General features: G+C 42.8%; 1 protein-coding gene across 8 annotated transcripts in view; it reads right to left on the bottom strand.

Annotated features, from left to right (window-relative positions):
- The window catches only part of PRKAG2 (protein kinase AMP-activated non-catalytic subunit gamma 2), a 284802-nt gene that overhangs the window by 16883 nt on the left and 250118 nt on the right, over positions 1 to 17801 (bottom strand). For all 8 annotated transcript variants that reach the window (XM_059932996.1, XM_059932994.1, XM_059932997.1 and 5 more), the window contains 4 exons: positions 10520 to 10601; positions 9431 to 9489; positions 1889 to 1934; positions 92 to 146 (listed from right to left, as the gene is read on the bottom strand). In XM_059932996.1, the coding sequence (XP_059788979.1) occupies positions 92 to 146; positions 1889 to 1934; positions 9431 to 9489; positions 10520 to 10601 (242 nt within the window). The remainder of the gene's footprint in view (positions 1 to 91; positions 147 to 1888; positions 1935 to 9430; positions 9490 to 10519; positions 10602 to 17801) is intronic.

The following is a 17801-nucleotide window of genomic DNA, read 5'->3' as shown; positions in this document are numbered from 1 at the left end:
AAAAAAAAAAAAATCTATCACCCATGGTAACAAAACAGATGAATGTGAATGAATGGAATGTTTTCAAAGGAGAAAAACTTTACAAGTTTACCTTGCATCTGGAGATATATTCACTAAAGGCTTAAATGTTTCTTGTAAATAAAGCTCTGTATTTATAGAAAGAAAATATGTAATTAGTAATATATTTGCTGTTTGTAATTATTACATAAATTAAAATACCCTTCAATTTACAGGTAATAATTAGAAGGATTAAAAACCCAAATCGAATTAATTTACTGACAACTATTGTGTTACTTATAGTTATGGCTATTATTAAACAACTTCCAAACTGTTTCAGGATGTTGCCTTTGTGGAAAAGTTAAGTATTTAAAAAACAGTATTACAATAGATGCTGTAAAAATCAGAAGAAAAGTCAAGAAATCTGATAAAACAGCAATACCAGCAGAGGTCACTAGAATGGTACCAAGTCACTGTCACCCTCAACGAATGAAGACTTTATGAAATCCTTTAAAACTAATTTTCACAAGTTAAAAGATAAAATAAAAGTTATAACAAACTTTGTTCTTTAAATGTTATTAAGTTTTTATTTTCCACACCAAAGCCTGATCTACTGTATCTGGGGATCTTTCTAGTATGTAGACATTATCTTTGTAAAGATAAACTGTAATTAATTTGTTTTACTGAGGTTTCTACACAGAAGGCATTCAAGAAAATCTCGACATTATTATTATTATTATTATTACTACCAAATACCATGTAATATCAAAATGTAAATACGCTTAAACCTCGGTCTAACGTGACTTATACAATAGAATTTATTAAAAAGTATCTGTCTTGGTGCTAAAATATATATATTCACTGCATAATAGGCACTGCTAACATGTGGATCCCATGTTGACTTACTTTGTTTGGTCTGACTTGATAAAGCTATCATAAATCAAATATATCGTTCAATGAAACTTCTAAATCATATGGGATTAAAAGAGGCCCAGCCCTCTTTAGAGCATTCTAACGGATGTTCAGATCTCACAGCCAGTCACAGGGGGTGCTTATCATACCAAGCAGATAATGGGAGTACAAAGCTAAATCTCAGTTTTAAATTAAAAAATTTCCTTGAGTTGGCCCCTCAATTTCTCATGTAGGCTTCTCCCTGAACACCCTACAAAGGCTTCTTCCTCAAGGATCCCCATCACAGGCTCCTATCTAGGATATTCTTACTGATTGGTCCTTTGCCCCCTCTGTACCAACCCAGCAGGATGGGTCTCATTAAGACAGAACAATTTCACAATCATGAAATTACAATTTAAAAAATGGCTCCATTTCAGAAAAGGGTATTGTGATTATGAAGGGTGAATTTCAATGCTGCAAACAAAAGAAAGCGATCTTGAAGTTATTTTCATGTGATTTTATCCAAATCATCTAGTTTAAGGTTCACTTGTTCTACTTGTCTCCATAATTTGTAAAGAAATAATAATAATGTAAAGAAATAATGATTGAATTTAAATAGGAACAGATCCTTGCTTTTGTTAATTTCAGGCATTCCTTTGTTGCATTTTCTATACAAAGGCAAAGATTTGGAAGGTAATACTTAGTGGTGAATGGTGGCTCCACTGGGGGCCAGAGACTCGGGCACTAGTTACTATATCCCATCTATATCCCAGCCTTAGTCTAAAGACTTGTTATAGGTTCTCTATACATGTGTACTAAACAGACTGGGTAATATTTATAGTAGTATGGCATACTATCAAAATTAATATAGAAATAAATGTCTTAATGTAGTCAATTATTAAGCAGAGAGAAGAGGACCTGTGAAATTAAAACATTTTATACATATGTAGAACATTTTTTCCCTCATATTAAAAGGTTTTTAACACTCAACAGTGCTTACCCCTCCATGTTTCAATCTTATGTTCCTCTAATTCATAAATCTGTACCTAGAAATAAGAAAAACTCTTATTTACAAATGTTAACACACAACATAAGGGAAAAAAAAGAAATTACTATTTCATAACTACTGCTGAGTCCCATAATTCAGCAGATGGAAACAATCAAGATAACTCAGAAATATTAGAAATATAAATGAGAGATAAAACGTGCTCTACCTTTCTTTGAAGACAAATGTTTTATAAATTTAAAACATAAACCAACACAATATTTTCATTAATTTGAAAATTTCTGATACACTTGAATTTTAAAACATACACCGACACACACACACACACACATATACACACATTCCTACACACACACACACACATATACACACATTCCTTCTTTCTAAGGATACATAAGATTTTTAGCATCTCTAATTTTAAAAGGGCAGTTGGTTAAATCATGTGCTAATTAAGCTGCTGGGTCAGGTTATGCCTGGGCCGCATGGGCGTCGTCACAAAGGCAGAGAGGGCGTTGAGCCTGGAGAGCCTGGAGAGCCTGGAGAGCCTGGAGGCTGGGCGGTGGGTACAGCACTTAGTCACCCGGAGTCGTCACCACTCACATCACTGCATCTTGGCTGCTGCTTTGGGTCAAAGTACTTAAGGCCTCTGAATCTGCTTCCCTTCCTAAACAGCTGGAGAGGAGGCCCTCCACATTCAGCTCCCGTGAGGACAACGTGCTCTGTGAGCCTGAGGTGGACGGCCTCCCCACCTGCTGCAGCCTCCGCTGCGGCTCAGCTTAAGAAAGCCACTCTGCCTCCTGCAGTGTTGCACTGGGACTCCTGGGGGCCCTGCAGTAGGAAAACCTGGCCTCTTCCTGAAGCTTAAAATCCACTTGGCAACATGAAGACAGTCCTATACTGAAACGCCACCAACAAGTGGCAAGAAACCACCAAGAAGAAGGCGTACGTATCAGAGCGCACTCTAAAAGGCTTATTTAGTGCAGGGGGTGCAGGGGGAGGAGGGATGAGCAGAGGTCAGGGTCAGGCACGGAAAACTTCAGGAGGCAGATTTCAGCCAGGCTCTGCATGATGAGTGGACTTTACATAAAAGAAGATAGACTCGTAAGGGCCCGGAGAGGAAAAGGACTTCCTCACGTTCCCGACACACAGAAAGGAGACGGTGCTGGGGGGCAGGAGCGAGGAGTCTGGGGACTAACGACCCGAGGTGGGCTCCGTGTCTGGGAGAGAAAGCCAGGCCAGCACGGATGGGTTTAAGCAGTGGGACGACGTGACAGCACCAGAGGCAGGTGCAAAACCGAGTGTCAGGTCAGTTAGGTCTCGAATGGTGACTGTGGGAACGTAGGGGCAACTGAAAGGAAGAACCAAAAGGTTTAGAGAATAATACAATAGGGGAAATAGAGATGAATGACTAAGTAAGAACCCCCCCCCCCCATTTTGATGCCAGGTGACTGAACAACATCCACGACAGAGAAAAAGCCTAATTGAGGAAGACGAGGCCCCGGTTTTCACACAGTTGCAAGCAGAACCACCCTGGTCTGCGTCTCACTTAGGCGGTCCTGAGGCGATGCCCGTGCTCTGCCTGCACAGTCCCCTCGGAGCTTCAGCTACGGCCACCAGCACGGCCATGACTCAGCTAACACGGGGGTCTCTTGTGAACGGGGGGTGTTTGGCGCTGGCAAGCTGGGAAGGGGTGTGTGTGTGTGTGTGCGCGTGTGCGTGTGTGTGTCTGTGTGTGTGTAAGGTACAAACCTGAGTAAGATACAGTCTCTACCTCAAAGAACTACCTAACAAGAAAGAACCTCAGACGCCCCTACGGCAGCCTTTCTTGACCTCGGCGCTACGGGCACGTGAGGCTGGACGCTTCTGTTGTCGGGCTGTCCTGTGCGCCGTAGGACACTGAACAGCATGCCCGGCCTCTGCCCACCAGACCCCAGCAGAAGCGCCCCCCCCCCCCCCCCAGCTAGGATAAAAAATGTCTCTAGATGTTGTCAGACGTCCCCTGGGAGGCAAAATCACTCCCCGCTGAGAAACACTGCCCTACAACTAATCAGAATACAGTATGAAAAGTGCTGTGTGGGTTAGTTAATGGGGGCGCTGAAACAGTGACTAATCCTGCTCCAGGGAGATGGCACAGGGTTCTCCATCACTGAGGCGGCTCTCCAGCAGGATTCTGAAAGACCTGAATTTCAACTGGCAAGGACCAAGGACCTGAAGGAGAACGTGCACGTGGAGGAAGTGGACTCAGATTTCCGAAGGAGAGAAGCCACAGGGGGACGAGCAGAGGGGCGAGGAGGAAGGAAAGAGAGAACTGAGTGGGCAGGTCAGCAGGGGAGGAGAAACAAGAAGTGCCACCACGGCAGGCTCTGTAGGTGGCAGGGAAGAAGCAACCACCGCTCAAGCACAGAATTTAATAATTAAAAAAAAAAAGAGGTATACAGTACCTACATCTATGTAAATACAGTGGCTGATAGGAAAGGTAGCAGCCTTGGGTCTCGTCATAAAGAGTTCTTTCCATAATATACATCAAATTATAATTTAGAAGTTCCATTCCGATTTTGTGGAAAATCAGCCTAGAAATTTTTACAAAGAAGCTACAAAATCTTTCATGTTTAAGCTCCCAATCTCACTGAAAAGAAGTATTCAGTAGAAATAAGGTTTGAAAATAAGATTGGAGATCACCCAAGGAAGAATTAGTGAGTTTAAGATAGAGCAACAGAAATTATCCAATCTTGAGATCAATGACACTAAAAACTGAGGCTACGGGATAGTATCAAGGGGTCTAATATACAAGGAATCGAAGTCCCAGGAGAGGAGAGAAAGATGGATATAAAAAAAAAATGAAGAAACAGCAGCCCAAAACTTCCCAAATCAGGTAGAAAAGCAACTTAGAAGATCAAGGAAACTCAACATACCCAGAACAGGATAAATACAAAGACGTATCACAGTTAACAGCTGAAGTCCAAGGTTAAAGAGAAAGCCTTGAGCCAGAAAGAAATGGTGCCTTACACAGAGGAGACGAGGATACAGATTTCTACCGACTTCTTATCAGAAGCTCTGTGAGGCCAGAAGACAACGAAATTACATCCTTAAAGTGTTAAAGAAAAAAAAACCAAAACCCAAAAAACAGTTAACTCAATCTCTATAAAACAGCAAAACTGTCCTTCAAAAATCAAGATGAAAAAAAAAAATCAAGATGAAATAATGACATTGTCAGACAAACAGAAACTGCGATAATTCATCACCAGTGTGGACCATACAAATGCTGGTGGGAGTTCTCCAGATGAAATGACAACAGACGGTGACTCTGTAGATCCACAGAGAAGAACAGGAAATGCTACCTATGTGGGTAAATATAAGAAACTAATTTTTTCCCTTTTACCCTTCATTTTGTTTAAAACAAAAACGATAGGGGTAGATTAAATGGAACTGTATTTTCCATATAATTCCGATACTAACTCTCAATAGACTGTGGTAAGTTAAAAATGATACTGAAACCCATTCAGCAACCATACAACAACAACAACAAAACAGTGAAAAAGGTGTGGTTAAAATATTAACAGAGCTCTATCAGCCATGATGGAGTAGATGGGACCACACGGAGTCTCCTGCTGAAAACAACTAGAAGATGGGAAAAAATACGTGGAACTGTTTTCAGACATTAGACAACACGCGAGGCAGGGCCGTCGTCCCCGAGAGAAGGGAAGCAAGCTGAGCCCCGTGACCGCCACGTCCCTCTTGAGAGGCGCTTTGCGGAGTGTGACGCAGGCAGCTGACCCCCAGTGGAGCAGGTCTCAGTGAGCTGAGGAGGTAGAAACCGAAGTCTGGGCCGACTGGGCCGGATGGAAACTGAAGGACAGACTACCAGACAAGGTGGAGCTGTGCAGAAAGAGAAAAGAAGCCTGCGCAGAGACTGCCTTGAGGCCCCGACTGAACACTAAGCCGGGCGTGCACGGGGCGAGAAGGCATTTGCCTTCTCACCAGGCAGAGTGAAAGGTCCTTGCTGAACAACCAGGGAATTCCATGGAGATCCCAGAAGTACTAGTAGAAGTGAACCAGCCAGAGTAACGCTTAACACCCGAACAAAGCTTAAAAACAAGCCTCGTGAAAAGATACTCAACAGCATTAGCCATCGGGGACATGCAAATCAAAGTAACAGTGAGGTACCAATTCACATCCACTAGAATGGCTATCATCAAAAAGAGAGACAGTAACAGGGGTCAGCGAGGACGTGGAGAAACTGGCACCCTGACACACTGCTGGTGGGAATGTAAAATGATGCAGCCGCTGTGGAGAAGTCCGGCAGTTCCTCAAATAGTTACACACAGATTACAATGTGACCCAGAAATTCTACTCAAGGTCTACACCCAAGAGAAATGAAAACATATATCCACATAAGCTCCTGTACATGACTGTTCATAGCAGCATCATTCACAATAGCCAAATAGTGGAAACCATTCAATGTCCGTCAACTGATCAATAAGTAAAATGTGGTATGGCCATACAGTGGAATATCATTTGGCAATAAAAAGAAATGAAGTACTGATATATGCTACAACATGGAGGAACCTTGGAAACACTATGTTACGTGAAAGAAGCCGGTCACGGAGGACCACATATTGTGTGATTCCATTTACATGAGTTGTCCAGTATAGGCAAATCTACAGAGACAAAGTAGATTAGTGGTTGCCTAGGGCTGGCGGTGATGGTGGACTGGTGGCGTGTCACAGCTAAAGGTGTGAAGTTTCTTTTTCAGGTAATGAGAATGTTCCAAAATTGACTGTAGTGATGGCTGCACAACTCTGAATATACTAAAAGCCATTGAATTGTATACACTAAATGGGTGAAATACAGGATATATGAACTGTATCTCAATAAAAACTGTTTTTAAAAAAGGACCTGCAAGTAATTTAACTGCCTGCCCAAACAAACTCCAACTCCTTAAAGGAAGACAATACAGATATTCAACCACATAACATTAACAATGTCCAGCATCCACTAGAAGTTATTACATTTCCAAGAAGCAGGAAAATGTAACCCATAACAGGAGAAAAACCAGTCTTTAGAATCAGACCCAGAATACAGGTGAAGGAAAGAGCATCTGATATATATATATATATATATATATATATATATATATACATCTCTCAGATATATAACAACTGATACAATATGTTCAAGGATTTAAAGGAAAACATGAACATAGTAAGGAAAGGAATGGAAAATATAAAGAAGAACCAAATGGAACTTCTAGGACAGAAAATACACTATCTGAAAGGAAAAAAAATAGTAGTTAAGGTATTGTGGAGAAAATAACAGTGGAAATGAAGACACAGAAATAAAATATATCTGAAATGAAGCACCGAGGGGAAACAATACTGGGAAAACCCCTACAAAACAAAAGAGTCTCAGCTGAGTAACTAGAATCCTAGAAAGTGGGGGAGGGGACAGAAAAGTACTTGAAAAACAGTATCTAAGAGAATGGAGAAAAAGAATATGATAATCCCAATAGCTACAGACAAAGCATTTGACACAATTCAACATGCATTCACGAGAAACACTCTTGGCCAACCTGGAAAAGAACAAACATCCTCAACATGATAAAGGGCATCTATGAAAAAACTACAGCTAACACCATAAGTAACAGTGAAATACTGAATGCTTTCCCTCTAAGATGGGACACAAGGGAAGCAGGTCCGCTTTCTTGATGTCAACGCTCTACTGGAGGTCTTAGTCAATGAAATAAAGCAAGAAAAGGAAATATCGTGTCCACAGATTGCAAAACTCAGTATTGTTAAGATGCCAACTCCTTCCCAAACTGATCTACGGACTCACTCCCAATAACATCAGCAGGCATTTTTTTTTTTTAAATAGTTATCAAGAGACTATTGTATTGGCATAGAGACAGACAGGTAGAACAACAGAACAGAGCCCAGCAACAGACCCACATTTAAGGCAGTAAAACAATTCTGTGACAAAAAGAAAGTCTTTTCAATAAATGGGTTGGGTACAACTGACTGTATCTGCAGATAACATCATTATGTACATAGAAAAATCCTAACAAATGTACAAAAAGACTACTAGAATAACTGAATCTTACAAGATGAAAGGTTACTATATAAAAATCAATTGTGTTTTTATATAGTAGTGATGAATTCTTAAAAATGAAATAAGCCATAGCTTTCACAATTGCACTTTTCTGTTTATAATTAGAAAATGAGGTGTAATATGGAGGAAAAAAATGTATCCTCAAGTATTAAGAAAAACTTTGGACTATATATTTAGATATAACTGCTCTTTAGAAATTATGATTTAATTAACTACTACTGAGATCTATTATACGGGGTTTAGCTGCATTTTATTAAAATGCAGCCACTTAATAATCATATTTGTGATTTTGCCAGTCCAAAAGCAGAGATATTGACCATTATAAGGAAAACCAATATTCAGCTGCATTTGGCAGTATTTAAGAAATCAGATATGTCATGTGAAATAAATATGGAATACTTATGAAGTCTTTGGTAAAACTTCCTTCTAAGAGTATGTCTTAAGCAGAAGCTTATTTTTCCATCTTATGTAGGAATTTAATTATTGGGCAATACTGACCATTACATGTAAAAACAGTATTCATTGGATTGCCTTTTACCTATTAGATACCCAAAATAGTACTAGTTAAAGAAAACAAAGTATACAATTCTGTCCTTCCCCAACCTTGACCAAAAAAACCAAAACCAAACCAAAACAACTCAAAAACAACAACAAAAACCAAAACCAAAAACCAAACAAGCTGGTAGAATCACAAAAATCATAGTGTTAGATAAAGGCCATATGTAGTTTTCAAACTATGCTCTTATAAAACAGTTGGACCAGGAACCAGGGAGTTCTGCCACTAAAATTAGCCAGTAGCAGTCTTTTCTTAAGTGGCAGAAAAATGTCAAAACTGAATTTCTCCAATTTAAATGTTTACTTCTTTAAAAGCACAGAGTCCATATATTTCTTTTATAAAATTTCAGGGGTAACTGCATAAAGCCGCGTGCCCATCAGCAGGCCCGGAAGTCAGGCCTGTGTTGTTCTCATCTCCACTGTGGGCTTCACTGGGGACAGCCACCCCTGGTCCGGAAGGGTGCGAGGGGCCTCCTTCATTCATGGGTCCAGGCAGATCTCAACACCACAGCATGCCCAGAATGCCGGTAAAGAGCATAAATTTAGTGAAATTTATAGACTATCTAGGCAATAAATAAGCACATAGAATTCCACTAATCTGAGGACTTCTGAAAGCTGAATAAAGAGGCTATTGCCTTTTATGCTTCCTGAGACTACCTTCTTCAAGCTTCAAATATCAGACTGATTTACACTGAGGTTTCCTGCACATTATATATATTTGGAAAAATCAACCACCAGCACCACCAAGCTGGTACCAAAAAAGAAAAACACAAAATCTTCAAACACAAACACACACACACACACACACACAGCTCTAAATACATACAGAGAAATATATAGCTCCACTTACTTGACATAAGGATTTCTGGCACTTACCATGGGTGATTTATAGTATCTATGAAGTATATTAATGAAATCTGTAATTGTTAGCATTCCTGGAAGAAAGAATTATATATTAAATATAAAACTATGAAAACATTAAAGAAAAATTTCAGATGATAAGCAAACCTGGAATATTTATTTACTAGACAGCCTTCTAGATTACACTTTAAAGACTACCAGCACAGCTTATTATTTAAAACTATTAATCTGTTAATTATCTACACCACACTAAGATACACAAATTTAGCTGAAATTAAACCTGATAGTAATTAATGGAATTAATCACAGTAGTTGGCAGTTCACCAAGACAAAACTTTCTGAATGTTATTAAACATCACAAAAGACTTGTGGCTACATGTAAATAATTTAGGATACTTTAAAATAAGATAAAGTATCCCATAAGCTCTAGAAACATGACACTTTTGGTAGCACTTGGATTGTTTTCTGAGAATCCTTCTAAAAACAGTGGCTTTCACAGGCACAACTTATGAAGGGCCCACTGTGTGCCGGACACCAGGACTACAGAGATGAAGGCGTGAACCTCCCCCCTGAGGCAGCTGCAGCCCAAGGGGCGGCGGACACGGAGTGTCATTTCAAAATGATGCGATGCCTCCTAAGAGGGACGACACCCGTTGTCCACTGTGATTCATAAGATGAGAAATTATGGAGCTTAGATACTGTGAGTTACGTGGTATTTTAAATAGCGTAACAACGCTTTATCAAAGGTACCAATCACGTTTCCATCGTTTCATCTGCTGTGTCAGAAAAGTGCTCACCGGGGAGGGAGTGGGGATGGCCCGCGGCAGGAACGCGAGCGGAGGGGCCGACAGGGAGAGGTCGGGCCTCAGCCTTGGGACCAGGGGACCGGCAAAGGCACCAAGGAGGCTTCAGAGCCAAAACCGCGCTGAATCCAGAGAAACTCCACACAGGTACATAAATGTTTTGAATTTACTAGCAGTCCCACCGCACAGGATGTAAAAGCAAGACTGTCCTTTGGTTGGTAACATGTCTCCTAGGCTGCACTCCAAACCAGCACTTCTTGAACTAATTCAGGCTTTCAGATCCCCGGCCCGTGCCGCTTACCTACAAAACTTTGTCTTTTACTCTCCCACAGAGGCGCTGCTCGGACACCGTTGGCTACTAGGGCAAAGAAGGCCTTTTTAACCTAAGACCAATGAGAGAGACAACACACATTTTTAAAGTCTATATATATGCAGGGAGAAAAATACCTTCCACTAAAACACTCAACTAAACCTTACCAGTTAAAAATAACTGAATTTATTAACATTAGCAATATGCTTTTGTATTACATTGAAAGGTATATAGGGATTGGAGATTATTTTTTCAAACTGAAACAGTGCAATCAGAGAGACTTTATGTAATTAAAACCACACAGAAGAATTAAACTTCAAAGGTTTGTTTTTTTGGGCCACGCCACACAGCTTGCGGGATCTTACTTCCCCAACCAGGGACTGAACCCAGGCCCTTGGCAGTGAAAGCGCCGAGTCCTAACCACTGGACCGCCAGGGAATTCCCCAAACTTCTGAGTTTGATCTTTCCTATATGTGGTTATTAGTTCATTCAGAAATACCGAAGTTATATCAAAGAACTTGAAATGAAAATTTGTTTTTCATATGCTGAATAACAAAACAAGCATTCCCCCTTCATTTCCCTGCGGTTGAGAAAGAGAAGGAATGAAAGATGTAATATACTCCTACTTTTATATCTTCTTGAGACAAACATTCACTGTGTGCCTATTATGGGCTGGGCCCTGTTCAGAGTAGTTCACATACAGTATCTCCCTGAGCCCTCGGGACAAACACCCTCTGGGACACCGTGACAGGCAGCAGAGGTGATGATTTATTAAAAGCCAAAAGCTCAGTGCTGAAAATGACCTCTAAATACAGACAGCAAATAACATATGGAAAATGGTTCAATTTTACTGATAATCAAAGAAATGAAAATTAAAGCAAATTTAAAGTACCATTTATAGCTGCTAAATAAGCCAGTATTTTTTCGTTATAGCACCCGACACAAGTGCAGTTGTAAAACCACTGGTGGCTCCATGAATTGTTAGAATAGTTTTTGAGCCACAGCTTGTATCAAGAATCACAAAAATATTCATACTGTTTGTGTACTAGCTTTTTCTCTGTTGAATTAGTCACTCATACAAAAATTTTAGGAGTAGGATTCCTGAATCAGAGATGTTCAATTATGTGGCATTATTTCTAACATTGAAAACTGGAGAAAGATCTGCCTCCAACAAAACTTGTTAAATATTGGTATACCAGTGAGAAAAAAGCATCAAATAGTATAACTGTGAAGACTATGTTGAAGTAAAAAAAAAAAGGTTTATGGCAGTGAAAATGCAGACTATAAAATTATGCATTATAATTATATAAAACATGTATTTACACAGAAAAGATCAAAGAGAAACAAGCAAAAAAATTAAACTTTTATATTAATGGAGTTGAGGCAGTGGAAGTGTATCTCTTAAAATTTTTTTTTATTCTGTGGTATAGTTATCTTTTTAACTAAGAAAAAGGTTATTTTCTCACCCACTATACTCCGAAACCCCTTGTTAACTTAATAGTGAAAAGAGAGGATTTCAGGAAACGAGAGCTTCAAAATCAGAGTAGAAGTAATAACTCAGCACCCGTTTCTGCCTTTACTGTGACTCATTTTGCCTCTATTTAGAATGACGTATGTAGGTGCCTGGTTCACCTGCACAAGGGCAGAAGGACGGCTGGTGGGTGAGGGGGACTCTCATTAGTCATTTTCCACACTTGCCTTAGCCAAGTCCAGCACTGTCCTGAGTACGGCAGGGATTCCATCAATCTGTTGAACAAACTGGCAGGGAAACTAGGAAGAGGAGGTGAGCAGAGCCAACCCAAGGACACGGGAGCCAGACGGTAACTAAATGGCATCCACAAATTGGCAAAATGGTTTCTGAACCACAGCTTGTATCAAGAATCACAAAAATATTCACACTGTTTGTGTACCTAAATGGCATCCAGGGACGGTGTGCCAGTGTGAATGGTCTATTTCTACCTTGATGAGGCTCTGGGAATCCTTGACTGTGGGCCTAGGAAATATTATAAAAGAATATGGGGGAAAGTCATGGATAAACGGATTTTGAAACACATTAAATATCTGCTTAGCTTGTTTTTCTAATTGGCTGGAGTAGGCAGGGAGTGGGGGCACTTTTAAAACCACAAACTGCTTACTATTTCCTCCAAAATAACAGATTTAGCAGAGAAAACCAGCATTAAAATCATTCATCAGGATCATTCACGTAACCCTAAGTGACCACAGCTGTTGAAAAGCCACTCCGGAAAGTTCTGGTTTGGCCATGATGAAATAGCTGAAAACAACTGCACGAGTTGGACAAAACATACAAACCCCCATTAGAAAGCACTGGCAGACAGCACAAAGGCAGGATTCAGGGAACTACAATCCTTGAGAGAAAAGAAAGATATGAACTGAGCTACAAAATTCTGGAATTTTTCCAAAGGCATTTTCCAAAGCATCTTCAAATAGGCGAATTTCAATAGAATATTTGAATCTATCAAAAGCATCAAATAAAACCCAGGCAGGAAAAATACAAAGAAAACCACACCCAGCACATCATAGGTAAGATGCTAAAAATCAAAGGCAAAGAGAAAACCAGCCAGAGGGAAGAAAAGACATTAACTTTCAAAGGAGCAGCAATCAGACAGATGGCAACACCAACAGAAGAAGCAGGGCCTAACTTTAACACTCAATATAACGACTGTTCTTTCAGAAACAGAGAAAATCCTGCTTCCCCACAATAACTTCTCTGACTAACCTGCTACCTGCAAGCTCTTAAACAGCCCCTAAATGCTCCAAGTTAGTTACTAAAGGGGTTTCAAGGCCTCTGCGCACAAAACACAAGGAAATGCCCGCACAGCAGTGACTCTCTCAGGTACCGAAGACGGACAGGCCAGGGATGCAGAGGGTGGGGTGGTGATGTGTGCTGACCTCAGGTCATCCTGAGGATACACTGCTGATGCCACGTGAGGGAAACACCCAGGGAAGCAGCCGTCCAGCAGCAAAGGGGACGTGAAGAGTTCAAGGTGAAAAGTGCCTTCACCTCTGCACGAGAAGGTATTAATAAAACCACCAGATGCTAAGGAAATACTTGGAGTGAAGGAAAAAAGCCTCCTAGTGGTGTCAGTGGGCGAAGCTGCAGGACCAACTGGACAGACTCTGACTTTTCGGCAGCTCAGGTCCTTAACCCTCTCTGAGCCTCGACGTTCTTAGCTACAAGGTGGGGCTAACAGATAGTGCTTTCCTCACAAGGGCGTGTTTTTTTGTTTTTTTGGTTTTTTTCCTTTTTTGGCCACGCCGCACGGCTCGCAGGATCTCAGTTCCCCGACCAGGGGCTGAACCTGGGCGCTCGGCAGTGGAAGTGCTGAATCCTAACCACTAGGCCACCAGGGAACTCCCGCAAGCGCGTGGACTAACCAGACTTGCTGTGAAGATGTTCGGCATGAAGAGCCAAAAAGAATAAAAGCTTTAATTTTCCACTCTCTGCTGACAGACCAGAAGCAGAGAATGAGTTACTGTTTTAATTTCAGCCACATGAACTGTTGACAGGTCCACACGTCGTGGAGGCAGTCACAATGCCACCCTCCGGAGACCCGACAGAGCTCCCCACAGCGGACAGCCCGCGCTCACGGCACCGCCGCGGGGACGTGTCCGTGTCCCCAGGTCGGCAGCCCCGCCTGCTGCTGCGGACCACTGCAGCCTCTCTGCGGTCACGAAGCCTTCTGAACTTGGCTCTCTTAGCACCACGTGCACGGAGTGTTTGAGGGGCAATTTAAAACTACGCGCAGGAAACTCCTCAATTACAGAAGGCACAGGGTGTCACCAACGAACCATCAACAGGCGGAAAGAGGACGGGCGCCGTCTACTAATAAGGGAAAAACTCTAGGGGCCTGGAGTGCCTCTGAAAATGTCTTTCTTTTCAACTGGTAACGCAATTTGCTCAAACTCAATTTACCAATTAAAAATTTTATATTTTAATAGGATTTTCTTTTTTATAAATTTATTTATTAATTTACTTTTGGCTGCGTTGGGTCTTCGTTGCTGCGCGCGGGCTTTCTCTAGTTGCAGCGAGCGGGGGCTACTCTCCGTTGCGGTGCGCGGGCTTCTCACTGCGGTGGCTTCTCTTGTTGCGGAGCACGGGCTCTAGGCGCGCGGGCTTCAGCAGCTGTGGCACGCGGGCTCAGTAGTTGTGGCTTACGAGCTCTAGAGCTCAGGCTCAGTAGTTGTGGCGCACGGGCTTAGTTGCTCCACGGCATGTGGGACCTTCCCAGACCAGGGCTCGAACCCGTGTCCCCTGCATTGGCAGGCAGATTCCTAACCACTGCACCACCAGGGAAGCCCTTAATAGGATTTTCAAACAACCAAAATGTGATAATCAGCTAAGTAAAGAGGAAAATAAAAGTCTAATATAAAAATGATTTTTAAAAAGGGTAAGCCGGCCTTAGTTGCACTAAGAGATTCTGGCAATCTAAATGCCACGTAGCACATCTGTGTTCCCCCAAAATGGGAATCTGATTCCTCTAATGCTTCCCTGCTTTCCATAAACAGTTTTACCCTGATTCTAATTGTGGGGCTTTTAAAATTAATGCTGATGCATAGCTAAAGCTCTTTAAAACTGTTCACTACCGTTTACTAAGTTTTTACATCAGAGCTCGTCAAATGGATTTCACAACACCTGCCGGCGTCTCCCCTGAGCAAGGACGGGCCCAGCTTCTCAGGTTTGGTCTCCAAGACCCTCTGCGATGCAGCCCCAGCCCGAGCCCTACAGCCCAGCAGACTCCTCAGTCCATGAACTTATCCTCCATTTTTCGGGCTGTGTCATGATGTTCCTCCCACTTCAGAGGCACTCACCTTCTGCTCCACCAGTTAAAGCCCAGTTCACAAGCCCTCAGCACCACCCGCCCACGTCACGCCCAGCCAAGCTGAATCCCTCCTCTACTCCCGCAGGACCTCATTCATCTCCTTCCTGGAGTCTCCCTCGTGCCTCCTTAGGTTTAAAAGTGGCAGAGAAACATCTCTGACATCTTTTCCTCTTGAATAGTTATTCTCACGCTACAGGGAGTATAAACTAGAAGGTGAGCGAGGAGATGCCAGGGCGAGAGGCAGGTGTGGCAAGGGTAACGCTAACGAAGAGGAGGAGCCGCGTGGGGAGGGGCCGGGGCAGGGGCAGGGCTGAAAACAAACAGGAAGATTGTTTCAAATCAGGTCATGACCAAAGCCACCCGCCATCACCATCAAAGGATTATTTTTCTGGAGAAACTGCTTCAGAAATAAACTACACAGAGACGAACATTTGGGGGCTTCCAATGAAAAAGATGGTGGCCCAACACTCTTCCGTGAGACCACCCCCCCAGGCAGAAGCTCCCCCGTGATCACCCCCCAACTGTCAGTGCTCACTCTTAATTACGAGCCACTCGACACAACCTTGAACGTTGAAGCTGCACAACTTCTAGTTTTGAATACATCTCACTAGATGGGTTAAGAACAAAGAAACTTCTAAGAAGTAGAACAGAGAAGTAATGAGAGAAGGAGACAGGATAAGAACATTAAAGGATCAATTCAGGGGGCCCAAGATCTCCCGACCGAAGTTCCAGAAGAAAGGAAACAGCAGGAAGAGAATCTCGGAAGGAACAGCACAATGAACACAGACCGAGTGACACGTGTGTCAGGTCCCAAGGCCCATCGGGTGCCTGGCTCACAAGTGGAAGAGACCACAACCAGGCGCACGGCATGGAAGCACCAGAGAGAGAGAGAAAACCCCAAAAGCTGCAGAGGGGGGAAATCACATATAAAAAGATGGAGATTAAAGAAGAAAAAAACCACAACAGCCATCTCTTCAGCAACACTGGCAGCTAAAAGCAATGGAACGATGCCTTTGAAATTCTAGACCGACCGCGTGGAATCTACACGTAGTCTACAGATTGTGTATAAGTAGCTAACGCTCATGCATCTTTTCCTGGGACGCGTATGGACAGTGTTTGCACCCCCTGACCCCCCTGATGTTTGCACCCCCTGATGCAGCTGGATAGTGTTCGATGAGGCCACAAGGTTGGGATTAGTGTCCTGATGAGAAAGACCAGAGCTCTCGCGCTCTCCAGGCAGCTGTCTGCAAGCCAGGAAGAGAGGCCTCGCCAGGAACTGACGCCACCGGCACTTGGTCTTGGACTCCCAGCCTCCAGGACTGAGGGAGAAATTCCTGTGAAGCCTGCCAGCCTGCGGGGTTTTGTTATGCAGCCCGAGTGGTCTAGGACCGGAAGCTCCTGGAGAAAGTGCTCCACCAAAACAGAGCGAATAAATCACGAAAGCAGAAAAGCATGTGTTCAAAAATCAGGAGAGGGTGGAGGCAATTCCCGCCATGACCCAGTGAAAGTCTCAGGTGATGGTGATGAGCAAGGAGACACAGAGCCGGCAGGAGTGGCTCCAAGTGGGGCTGGAACCGTGCGGGCCAAGTCTGGCTGCACAGGAAATCCTACTGAGAAGTTAGCCGGTGGGAAAAGCCTTAGATGTTCAAAGAAAATAAAAAACGGAAGAGTTCTAAGCTCCAGGAATAACACTGAACTGTACAAATAGGAAATGTAACCACAGTAAACCACTGGGCTCAGTGACACAGTCAAATGAATGAAAGCACCCTGGTACTGAGATAGTGACACTGAGCGTGAGGGGAGGAAGGAAGCCACACAAGGAACAAAGAACCCAGCTACCGAATTAGAGAGGAAAAAGTGTCTAAAACTAATGAATCAAGGTAATGTGGCAGTGAGCGCCAGATTTAACAGCTGAACTGTTGGTTCTGGGGAATTTGACAAGGGTGTAAGGAACAGAGACTGCTGTTTTTAGGTAAGCTTCTTTCGTACCACTTTTAAACTGCGTGACGCTTGAAACCACGGCCTGTACTTCTGGGTTTACAGTCTGCTGGCTGTCGGCATTAGCAGGTCCCCCCTCGTGTGAGCCTGATGGGGGCAGGGCGCGTCAGGTCACCCTCACACCGCCACAGTTCTGAGCCCCCAGCCTTATTCTCTTCTGGAACGCGCTCTAATTCCCACTGTTCTGGATGCCAGCTACTTATTAATTGGGCCTAGGAATAGTTCAGCTTATTGAGGAATCTTTCTGGATATTGGTTATTATTTGCTCTCTCTCCTGGTTTCAAGTCATCTGTTAATTAGATGATGCGGTCAACAAAGTCAGTATTCAAGTCATTGTTCCAGATGCCGCTGAGCTTAGAGTGAAAGAATCTTAAGGCGCCCCAGCAGTGTCTTACCCAGAAAGCAGAGCCTGGCTCGCACGTGGTCTATGTGAG

This window comes from Balaenoptera ricei, chromosome 9 (genome assembly GCF_028023285.1).
Source record: "Balaenoptera ricei isolate mBalRic1 chromosome 9, mBalRic1.hap2, whole genome shotgun sequence".
Lineage (NCBI taxonomy): Eukaryota > Metazoa > Chordata > Mammalia > Artiodactyla > Balaenopteridae > Balaenoptera > Balaenoptera ricei.
The sequence above is the reverse complement of the archived record's forward strand: the minus strand, read 5'-3'. Positions and strand labels throughout refer to the sequence as shown.